Genomic DNA, 12,055 nt, shown 5'->3' on the forward strand with positions numbered 1-12,055 from the left:
GGTCATTCAGTCGTGCTAGATTAGAAATCTGGCAACCCCGTGCTATCGTAGATCTTTGAGTAAACTAATATAATATATACAGTATACATTATACAAGTTTCACTTTTTGAATGGAATTACTGAAATAAATCAACTTTTTGATGATATTCTAATTATATGACCAGCACCTGTAGTATAGTATATATTATAAGTATAAATAACGTTACTTGCTAAAAGATTTACGATAGCCTTTTTGGCTGCACAGTACAAAATACAAATAACAACAATGATAATACTTTTTTAGTAATATTTTATTCACATGTAATACATGCCATCATGTTAAATAACTTAATACCCTCCCTAAAGCACGTATTTCATCAAAAACAAAACCAACATATTCATAAGAATGCAGGTATGCAAAGTTATAGATAAATTCACTGAAAAAGCTTAATGTCAAGCCCTGACAACACTATATTTGTACTTTGAAATTGCATGTATGTATTATGTATGTTACACTAATGTTTTTCAAACTACTGTTACAATTAATTTGGTTCCGTTTGTATTGGAAACTGTTATTAAACAGTTTATAAGAGTACAGTAACGTAATAGACTAGTGTTTTGATGCTAGCTCCGAAATGTTAGCTAGCCAGCTAGCCACCTCTTTGTTTGTTAGCCAGGGCCAGGTAGAAACAAACAACTGTTACAATTAATTTGGTTCCGTTTGTATTGGAAGCTGTTATTAAACAGTTTATAACAGTACAGTACCCTAATAGACTAGTGTTTTGATGCTAGCTCCAGTGGTCTCTCTCCCCGTTATGAGTGACTCAATTAATTTAGATAGACCAGTTGAAGTTTTCCCAATTGTCCCATTGTGATGCAATAATCCGTCGCACCACAAACTTTTACAAAATTTGCAAAATTTGACAGTGTGACAAAACTTGCACGCCGTGTGCTTTGTCCCATTCATCCACGAATGGAATCGAATTTTCGCTGTGCGATTAAAATTGGGGCCGTATGCGTTGGGATGAGATTTTCTCATAGACTTCCATTCAAACTTCAAAATCGAATGTTGTGGTGCAACAAAAATTGCACGCTGTGTGTATTGGCCTTTAGCTTGTAGAGACGTTCGCTTTTAGCAGCCCGCTATCTCGCTAACTTTAGTAAGAGTCTATTAAAATGGAAGCCAAGTTTCTTAAACCTTGCTCATACAACAACCTTGCCGGGAGCGACGGCTACAGGTAGCCTACCACTTCATCTTCAATGGCCGACCGTGTTTGCGAGCAAAAGATCCGAGTGTGCGCGTTTATAGCTGAACATGATCTGTCTTTCACAATGGCTCAGCCACTCGTCGATTTGTGCAAGAAGCTATCAGAAGACAAAAATGCACTGACAAAGCTGTCCGTTTCCAATCAGCACGCCAGCTATTTAAACACACATGGCCTTTGTCCCGGAATTGAAAAAACGGCTGTGTGAAAAGCTTAAAAAAGCAACGTTTTCAATTAATATCGACAAAGCTACTAATCTTAACATGGACAAAATCCTCAATGTCCTTGTTCGATTTTTTTAGGATCTGGCCAAAGTAACAACACAACACCTAGTCAGCAGGAAAGTAAACATCGCCAACTCGTCAGCCCTCATGCAGGAGCTCAAAGATATCCTGGAGTCCAATGGTCTTGACTGGTCACTAGTCATCAGTATTCTACTTGATGTAGATCTATTGATCTATTGTTATAGTGATAGTGGCTTGATAAGTGATGCAATCAGTTTGGCCTTAAGTGATTTAATCAGTTTGTTCTTTTAAAGACATCTAAATATATTATTTTATTTTGTATTGAGTATAAAACAGTATTAATGCATTTTAACATTGAGACATATATTTTGTATTGACTATAAAATAGTATTATTGCATTTAAACATTGAGAAAAGAAGCTGTCTTCTGTACCCGCTCTCCCAATATCTCAAACTGTGACCCCCCTCCCCAAGAAAAAGTTTCAGGCACAGGATTTTTTCCCACTTTAAGCCCTGCAACACACTACGGCTGTAACAATTTGATATTAATAAAAATATTGAATGAGGGTTTCTACATGTGATCTGGAAGATGTGAAATCACATTCATTGATTGTCAGTTGTCTAAGTCAGATGTTGTGGTGACGAATGTGTATAATATATGTGACACAGTCTGATCATTGGTCCGCATGTCGGCAACCAATCAAAGTGTTCGGACTTTTCTTTTGAAACACTACATTTCAACGTTGTTGAGAATCACAACACAAACTCGCTAGTCAAGCCAAAATACTGCAAGGCAATGGATTGCCGGTGAGTAATTTCCACTGCTATCTAGTTAACTATAACACTACTTTACATTGTTAGCAGGCTCACAAAACAAGCTGTGTTAGTTGACTAGCGACGTGTGTGTCATTGATTTTCAATAACGCGGAAATGTATTCACATTTTTCGAAAGAAAAGTCAGATCATTACATCGGATCCCGACATGAGGACCAAAGCATTAGAATGTGTCATATGTGTTCTCTCCAGATCCTAGTGAGACAGAAGTTCACTAGGCCGTCGGTGGCTGAAAGCTATTGGGGCTGTGACACGGTCCTCATCTCCCGCAGCGCAGACGAGCCCCTCACCTACCTCCCCCCGTTACTGGCTCACATGCAGCTGTCCTCAGGCTACAGCACCCTCTCCTCACACACCGGGGTGAGCCCAGCACACACACACGCATACACACACACACACACCAGACTGGAGGATGGAAGCTCAAGCCTGTCTCCATAGTGTCAATGTAGGAGTGTCTGTGTTATTAACAGACTAGCCTAAAACTAGCTAAAATATGTACAATAGAACAATATTGTTCCAACTCCAGTACTTTCCATGCTATCAGAAGGCTGATTTTTAGATGTGGTTTTCTGGACTACTACAAATCCATAGTAAAACGATCAAGTGGTGAGTGAAGATACCCATGTGTTGTTGTTGTTGTCGTCTGGTGTCCCCCCCCCCAGCCCATAGCAGTGATCCTGTGCCCGGGGTGGGAGAAGGCCCAGACTGTGTTTGACCGGCTGGAGGAATGCCAGACTGCCCAGTCCCTTCACCCCATGATTGCACTGGTGGGACTAGGGAAGGACGAAGCCAAGATGATCAAGATCCAGAAGAACTGTAAGCCTACTGTCTCGGGGGCTCTATTAGACTTGCTCTAGTTGAAGTCATAGAAATTGTTTTGGGGGGGGGGGGTTGAATTACAACATTGGGGGGGGGCGGCGGTGGGGGTGACGGTAGCCTAGAGGTTAGAGAGGCCGGTAGCCTAGAGGTTAGAGAGGTAGCCTAGAGGTTAGAGAGGCCGGCTTGCAATAGGAAGGTCAGGAGGGCGCTTGCATGTGGCAAGGCAATTAACCCCTGTGCGTTTACTATGCAGGCTGGGAAGTGTGTGTGTGTGTGTGTGTGTGTGTGTGTGTGTGTGTGTGTGTGTGTGTGTGTGTGTGTGTGTGGCTACTTGAAAAGTAGATCTTGGTTCAAAAAAGATTGGGCACCCTGGGTCTAGAGCAAAAATACCTAATTCCAACAATTGACTGTATAGTATATTGTTGGATATTTGAATATGTCATTCCCTCATTCCCTAACCCTTCTGTCTCCAGGCCAGATGGTTGTGACCACTCCCTTCAGCCTGGTGCGTCTGATGGCCTTCCACTGCTTTATGTTCCTGCGGCTGTGTCACTTGGTGCTGGACGAGGTGGATCTGCTCTACTCACAGGCCCCAGACGAGGTCAGAGAGAGAGAGAGAGAGAGAGACATGATTTTATGATGTTTAGAATGGAGTTCACTAAGTTAAAGAGGAACAACCGCCTGATGCAGTGGAGGACTGTCTGTCAACTAGGGCAGGGCGATATGCCCAAAAAACGTTATCATTATATATGATATATTTTTCCTATTGATCAATAACTACAATTAACATAATCATTAATTCAATTATGTTCTATGTACCTTTTGAAGGGCATTTTATGCTTATGACTGAAGCCTAAAATAACCAGCAGGTTCAAAATGTCTGAAGGCAATACCAGATAACCAAAAAGCAGTGCTTGATTACAGTTGCAGTAATAACACTTATCTATATCTTTTTATTCATTGTCTTATTATATAGTTAAATGTGTATCTATTTATTTTCCTTCTTGTTCTGTATTTTTTAATGCTATATGAAAAGTTATTTGAATTGCCCCTGTTGAAATGTGCTGTACAAGTAAACTAGCCTTGCCAACACCATCTCCCTATGAGTGTTCTCTGACTGCATTGTTCCTTCTCAGATGGCCACCATTCTGCAGCACTTCCAGAAGGTGACCGACAGAAGCGAGCGGGCTTCCTGCCCCAGGCAGATCATCGCCGTGGGCAAACGCTGGAGCAGCCAGATGGTGGGGCTCCTGGCAGACCACATGATCAACCCCTGCATCATCATCACAGTGACCGAGGAGGCAGCACTTTACGGCAACGTGCACCAGGTCAGCTTAACCTTTGAGGTTGCATATAGCAGGGTATCCGCGGTGTCTTGAAAAGTATTAAAAGTTGATAAATCAATTTGGGGAAAATCAAGACCCTTAATAAGTATTAAGTCTTATCACGATTTTATGAGGTCTTGAATCTTGTAGATATTTTTCTGAATTAGACTCTGTCCAAAGAGTTGAGTCCTAAAAACTTTTAGTAAAAGTTTGGGAATTTATTAGTTCTATTAAAAAACAAAGATGAACCGGAAATGGTGTTGTATGATAGTGGTCTAGTGTCTATTACAACTAAAACTGTTAAGTTAAAGGTGTCACTGATGTAAACGGTTACAGCTCCAAGTGGCGGTGAGGTCTGGATATTGACACGGTCTTTAAAAAGTCTTAGAAAGGTATTGAAATTAACCTCAAGATTCCTGTATATACCCTGTATAGGCAACCATGTCTTTAAACTAATGCTGTCAATCGATTAAACATTTTAATCAAGTTAATCACAATAATAGGCTGTGATTAATCACATGTTTAAAATACTAGTATATACTTGTATTTTTGGGGGGAGATAAAGCATAAAACAAAAACAACTGCATGGCATACTGGTTAGAGGAATCTGTTATTTGTTTTACTTTATTATAACATTTCTTAGTTTTGATGATTTCTAAATAAGATTAGAATCTCTTAAATGTGCAGAGTAAAAGAGTCTCAAGCTATGCAGTCAGAATTGCACTTAACTGCCAAACCTCAGACTGCACCCGTCTGTTCTCGCCTGAATTCTAGTCGGTTGACTCAAGCCCTATCGTAAGTAACTGCTCCGCCTCAGAGGTGAAAGGAAAAAACGTTGTTCCCGCCCGGTCTCGAACCAGGGACCCCCGGAGTCGGGAAGAGTTACTCTGAAACTCTTATGTCTTCGACCACTAGTTCGTTTTGTGGCGCTGTTCCGACTTTTAGTACTTCAGCAAGCGGAGACGTAGTCTCCGAAGACTAGAAGAAGTCTGCTTCTTGCTTTCAGACAGTTTTTTTCTTCAAACCCATCACTGTTATTTTCATTCTCGAATTGCTATCACAGAATACAGTATACTTTTATAGCTCCTACATAAACTAAGAAGGACACAGGTTAAAGTATACCTTTTGCTCTTGAGATCACTTTGGCCTTGTGAGAGGAATGGTAGAGCGCTCGCTTAGCATGCGCGAGGTAGCAGGATCAATGCTACGCATCTTAGTAGAATTTGGTAATATGAAGTATGATTAATTTGCGTTACATTTTTCTAAAGTTTACGGATTAATCGGGAGTGTTAACACGTTAACATTGACAGCCCTACTTTAAACACTTGATGACATGTCTGTACACGATCAATTCACAAAAGTAAATTATTTTCTTGAGCAAGAGATCCTAATAAAATGTTCTACCACCTTTTTGTGGCCGATTGTTATGATTACATCAAGTTTTCTCTGAAAAATGGTGGACATCGCAAGTCTGTAAACACAAAAGAGTGCGTTTGTGAAATTCAATGGATGCAAAATGCTCATAGAGTTGCCCGTATACATTTTTTATTATTTAAATGTTTTGTCAAAGGTATAACAACTTGAAATGCTAATGTTGCCTATGCGCAACATCGGGTGTTAAGGACTATAAATCACACATTTATGCTTAGGCCTTCGTGTAAAATAATGTTTTTGTGGCTCAAAGGCTGAATTAAAACACATGTGGGTATTAACTGCCTATATCTGTACAAAAAAGACAGACATGTTATCCCTTGGGAAGTCCTAATCACAGTTTCATTTCATGCAAGGCAAACTGGGTCCTGGTATCAAAGGGTTATGGGGGTAGAGGGTCTCCACAAGACAGTTGGGTACAACTATCAAACCCCATGTGTCCTAGTGTTGTCATAAACAGACTTTATTTGGCATAATCAATTGGTGTACAGATCCCCCCAAAAATCTGCTATTCCTGGTTAAATCTTACAGTCTTCAATCACTTGAGATTATGTTTCCCTCATCTTTCTCCCCACAGATGATCCTGTTGTGTCTGGAATGCACAAAGATCTCAGTGCTGCTTGGTTCGTTAGACTTCAACCCTGAGGTGGTCCAGAAGACCCTCATTATCGCTAACTCTGCAGAGGAGGTCGAGCATGTCTTTAAGGTACAACACTCTCCTGTGTGAAGAGGGTTTTTTCATTTTTGCAACCTTATATTGGGAGACTGTCTTTTGCAGGGGTAGTGGAAGAACCAAAAGACCATTGTTGTTATTGATGTATCACCAGTTGCCTAGTTATGGCTTTGTTATGCCTACCATTGAAAAGGCATTTTTTTCAGCCATTTGACCAGTGATTGTTGTGCCATTTCGTATGTCTGCTCACTGTGCCGATGTCTACACGTCTCCTGAATATTGTAACAATTAGTTTGTGCCATTTTAGTTTAGCATTTACCTTTGTAAACGTGTATCTTGTCATGCAAAATATAAATCACTATCTTGGAGAAAAAGTACTGTAGAAGTATAATAAAAACATAAATAATAATTGGTCATTAATTAATACATGTTTTTTTTATTTTTATATAATCTGTATTTTATTGGATTTTTCATATTGTCACATTTGGTCAACACATTTCTCGACTCATACAACTGTAGTATAAAATAATAACAATATCACAGAATAACTCTATTGGACAATTTCTCCTACATAACACTGTCACCAAACATTAATACATGTTTTTAACTACATCTATTTGATCTTCCCTCCTTGTGTCTGTCATTCAGGGTGTGACCAGCACATCTGCATTCTCCCTGAAAGCTCATGAGGGTTTAACATACCAGTTTGACTTTGTGATTGAGCAGTGGAGGAAGGACATTGGACTTGGCACTCATGTCATTCTGGGTAAATTAAATCAATTAATTATTTGACATTTAAATCTTGTCAATTTCATATTATTGATAACATTCAACAAATGTCTCCCTGTATTTCCCCTGTATTCCAGTCACCACCAATGAGTGTCTGAAGGCCCTGGGCATCAGGGATGCTACGTGTGTCGTGCATTACGGCTTCCCAAGCTCCCCTAAACTGTTTGGCAGCCGTCTGTTCTGCATGTCTGACAACTTCCAGAACCTCTCTGACAAGGTAGGACAGACCAGCTACCCTCCACTCCTTTCACAAGCATACTGAGTTCACAGGTCATTTTATTTTATACACAAGACAAACAAACAAACGAACTAACAAACAACAAACTGCCAGGCATACATGTCTAGTATGATTTGGTTCAAAGCAATTCCCAAAATGCAACATCGTCAGGTATTACAAGGGTACAAGTAAAGAGTAAAATGTAAAAGTAAAAATAAAAAAGTGTACAGGCTTGCATCACTACAGGATATAATCAAACATTTGAATACACTTTGAGAGTCAATAATTGGACCCCATATGTTCAAATATCTATTGGGAACTTTAGAGTTGTAGAAGCGTATTCTCTCCATCTGCATGATACTGATTAATCCGTAGAGCCATTTCTGGAAGCAGGGAGGTGGAGGTGATTTCCAATCCAATAGAATAATTTTCTTAGCAGCAACAATACCAGTCATTCATTCCGACCGTTCCTCAGCCGTATAGTTGGAAGCAGTCTCTGAACATCCAAAGAGTGCCAGTTCAGGATCAGGGGGAATGTCCCTTCCATAGACCCTGGAAAACCACCAGATTTTTTGCAAATGAGGACCGAGACAGAAAAGATGCGCTAGAGACCCATCTGCATTTTTGCATCTGTCACACAGTGGAGAAACCGATGGATAAATTCGGTGTAATGTCTTTGAATAGTGGAGTCTATGGATGACTTTGAATTGGATCAATTTGTACCTGACATTAATTGATCAAGATTGGATTCTAGCTAAACCTTGTTTGTCGTCAGTCACCTCGATATTAAGGACCAGGCTTCGCTCAGATGGTCAGTGGATACAGATGGGCCTCACCTGGGAAACCCCATTGCCAGTAAGACAAAGCCCTAGCGTTGGCTGCCCAGAAATAGTTACGAAATACAGGAAGGCCTAATCCTCCCTCAGTTTTGGCCTTTTGCAGATGTGCTTTCGCTATGCGATGAGCTTTATATCCCCAAACAAATGGAAAGATAATGGAGTCCAACTTCTTAAAAAATGCTGAAGTGAGGAAGATTGGGAGATTCTGAAATAAATATAAAAAATCTAGGGGGCGATACCATCTTGATCGTGTTGATACGGCCCATCATAGATAAGGGCAGAACGGAGAGGAGCTCTCGAAAGCACGTCTACTCCATCCACTACTCACTAGCGCCCCGCTAGTTCACAGGTCTTTTAATTTGCGTATTATACCTGTTGCTTTGCAAACGTCTGAGAAATGTGCCCCATTTCCCAGCACCATGATTGTATTGGGTATGCTTTCTCAACCTCAAGATTGCTGTCTGGACTCACCAAAGGCTTTTCTTCAACAGGACAAGAAGGGTGCATCCCACCCCCTGAAGTCAGTCCTCCTGCTGTCTGAGAGGAACGCCCGTCACGTCATCGGGGTCATGCGCTACCTGAAGCGCACCGAGGCATCGCTGCCCCCCGAGCTGCTCCACTTCGCCCAGGGGGTCCTGCAGGCCCAGGAGGAGCAGAAGACTGACAGGCCCTTCTGCAGCTACCTCAAGAGCTTCGGCTTCTGCAAGTCAGTGTTTAGAATATGGACGGATTGACCTAAAATGTACTTGATTTGACATTAATAATCTGCTAAGATGCAACTGTAATTAGCTGAACCCTGGATTTGGCTATTTTGCTCGTAGGTATGCGTCTGAAGAAAGGTGAAGTGGAACTGAATTCTGTAATGCTTAATTACTTTCTTTCTGTTGCAGGGACAGTAGTGTTTGTCCTTATCGACACAGCATCAGCCCTAAACAGGACCGCCCACTTCATCAAGACTCAGGAACTATAGTGGTGAATCATAGTTTATGATTCATAGTTTATGATTCACCACATTTTTGACTATGGTCCAAATGTCATTCAGAGTATATTATTTGGGTGGTAGTGGGTGCTTGTCTATCTTCCACAATGAGATGAACCTCTAACTGTAACATGCTTATCTGTGTATGTACACTCGCAATATTTCCCTTTTTTACCTATTTGTCATCCAAGGTTTTGCCCTTGCACATCAAGACCGCTTCCCTCTATGGCCGCATTGTGAGCAACAAAGACGACTGTTATGAGAGCCTGGCTGCAGAGATGGTCTCTCACTACGCCAAGGAGAAGCTGTATGCCAAGGAGGTGCTAGAGGGAGGCCTCTCTGGAGTACAAGAAGAAGAAGCCTATCATAGGTCAGAACCCCCCCCCCCCCCCCACCAAACCCAACATGAATACAAATGAACAAATTTCAGCTATGAAACGATGTTCTCAATGTCAACAATCGGGTGACTCAGAGAGAAGTCCCGTTTGAGTGTGTTTCTGTGCTTAGACAACAAAGAGGCGGCTCCTCTGAGAGACTTAACCGTCTCCCCGCTCTGACGTTCGTCTCTGTCAGAGTGCGGGTGACCTCGGTGCCAGAGGCGGCCGGGTGTCTGTTCTCCAGCGTGACGGTGGCGTTCCTGGACGAGGGGCGCGAGCAGGAGACGAAGGCCCACCAGCTGCTGCAGCTGCCTGCTCAGTTCCACAGCCTGCCTCCCCAGGCCGTGGAGATGGTTGTGTGCCGGGCCAAGCCCGTCGACGCTGAGGTGGACTGGAACCCCAAGGTCAGTACAGTCACAGGACTCGAGTATCACGATTCGCAAATCTATGTACAAAAGAGACGGAGATGAGCAGACCAGCTAGCTAGCTTGCTAGTTCTTTGACACTATTCACACCATGGAACTATAATCAGACACTTTCTAGTCACAATAATAACAACCAATTTGAACCAACGTTCTCTGTCAGAACACTCAGCAATTATATTTGCTAACCTTTCAACGTGCTTACTTTCATCTGCAGACATCTCACCCTGCAAAAACTCTCTCGCATTGCGCCTGCACAGTCGCGCAAACATTGTTATATTCTTCAGCGTTGGCCTTGTGGGCGACCAGGTGCCCGCGGGCACCGTGTTGGCTACCCCTGCTGTAGAAGAACATCATACAATGACATTCCAAGGGTGTAACTTACCCACTCTGGGCTCACCATCTCTCCTCAGTCAGAAGATCAAAGGCCTGCATCACCAAGCCAAGGTCGTTCTGTGTCTGGGAAACACCGTCTTTGTGGATCCCATGGTAGGCTTTACATTACACTTAGCACTATAGCAACTTGATAACCCAGAGTTATCTCTAATTCATTTCAAAGTCAACTGAACTCCGAGCCTAACCCTTGTGTGGCATGTCTGTAGGTGAGAACCACCCGTCTGCCAGGCCTGAAGATATCCAAAAACGAGTACAACGTCCACGCCGAGATCCTGAACACGGGGATGGGCACCAGCAACCTGCACCACCTAGACCTGCTGAAGGAGCTCTGCCGGGGGGCTGTGCCCGCCGGCGCTGGGGAGGTCACTCACAGCCTGGGGTGAGCGATGAGGCTTCCAGCACCACACACACCAGACATCCTAATGACCTCCTAACACGTCAGGGGACCCGTGGCATTTCGTTTCTATATGATAGAGAGATTTGTCGTTCTCAATCTCAACCTAGTTCCCCAATAGTTGCTGAGAGCACTTAACTGGCTCCCCATTAATAGTGTGGGTGTGGGTGTGTGTGTGTGTCATGTTAGGCCGGAGGGCTCTGAGGTGACTCTGGAGGACAGGATGCAGGCTGCCGAGGAGACCCTGGCCCACCGGATGAGAGCAGCCATAAAGAGCATGCACTGTCACCAGGAGGTCCTGACAAACCCACCCACCCAGGCCCTGACACACCCAGCCCAGGCCCTAACAGACCCACTCACCCAGGTCCTGACAGACTCACCCACCCAGGTCCTGACAGACACACCCCAGGTCCTGACAGATCCACCCACCCAGGCCCTGACAGACCCATCCCAGGTCCTGACAGACACACCCCAGGTCCTGACAGATCCACCCACCCAGGCCCTGACAGACCCATCCCAGGTCCTGACAGATCCACCCACCCAGGTCCTGACAGACCCACCCCAGGTCCTGACAGAACCAGCCCAGGCCCTGACAGAGGTCCTGGCTTCCCCGGAGCCATGCGAGGCCCCAGTACCTGTCTCAACACAACCAAAGATGCAACAGTGGAACAGCCTCATAGCCAACCTGAAAAACGCCACTGAAACACTGAGGTTTGTTTCTTCTTCTTGCCCAGAGAGAAGGGGCGTCAAAAACTGACACTAAGGGCTCGATTTCACTGGCTGCGTCAACCTCAGCGGCTCGTGTGAGTTTCATTTCGGCTGCCATGTTAATGGGTTGGAGCAGCCATACAGCCCATGTTAATGGGTTGGAGCAGCCATACAGCCCATGTTAATGGGTTGGAGCAGCCATACAGCCCATGTTAATGGGTTGGAGCAGCCATACGGCCCTGTTAATGTGATTAAATAATCATGTGATAATGTGATTAAAACCACCTCTGTGTGGCCTTGGATGGTCCAGTGGTCTCGCACCACGGCCTACAGTGCACATCTGCCCATATTGGCATTCGAATCC

General features: G+C 43.5%; 1 protein-coding gene across 1 annotated transcript; it reads left to right on the forward strand.

The window, feature by feature from the left end:
* Nucleotides 1-385: 385 nt before the first annotated feature.
* LOC308164353 (putative ATP-dependent RNA helicase TDRD12) lies at nucleotides 386-11,740 on the forward strand (the record flags this gene model as incomplete). Its single annotated transcript, XM_080538463.1, has 15 exons — nucleotides 386-391; nucleotides 2,515-2,682; nucleotides 2,985-3,138; nucleotides 3,615-3,742; nucleotides 4,278-4,469; nucleotides 6,475-6,603; nucleotides 7,219-7,336; nucleotides 7,437-7,576; nucleotides 8,907-9,121; nucleotides 9,306-9,387; nucleotides 9,586-9,764; nucleotides 9,968-10,198; nucleotides 10,607-10,682; nucleotides 10,796-10,968; nucleotides 11,173-11,740. 15 exons carry the CDS (start codon nucleotides 386-388, stop codon nucleotides 11,738-11,740), a joined length of 2,559 nt encoding a protein of 852 aa, XP_080394589.1.
* Between the last annotated feature and the right edge of the window lie 315 nt (nucleotides 11,741-12,055).

The sequence above is a fragment of the Nansenia antarctica genome (assembly GCF_963989245.1).
Source record: "Nansenia antarctica genome assembly, chromosome: 8".
NCBI lineage: Eukaryota > Metazoa > Chordata > Actinopteri > Argentiniformes > Microstomatidae > Nansenia > Nansenia antarctica.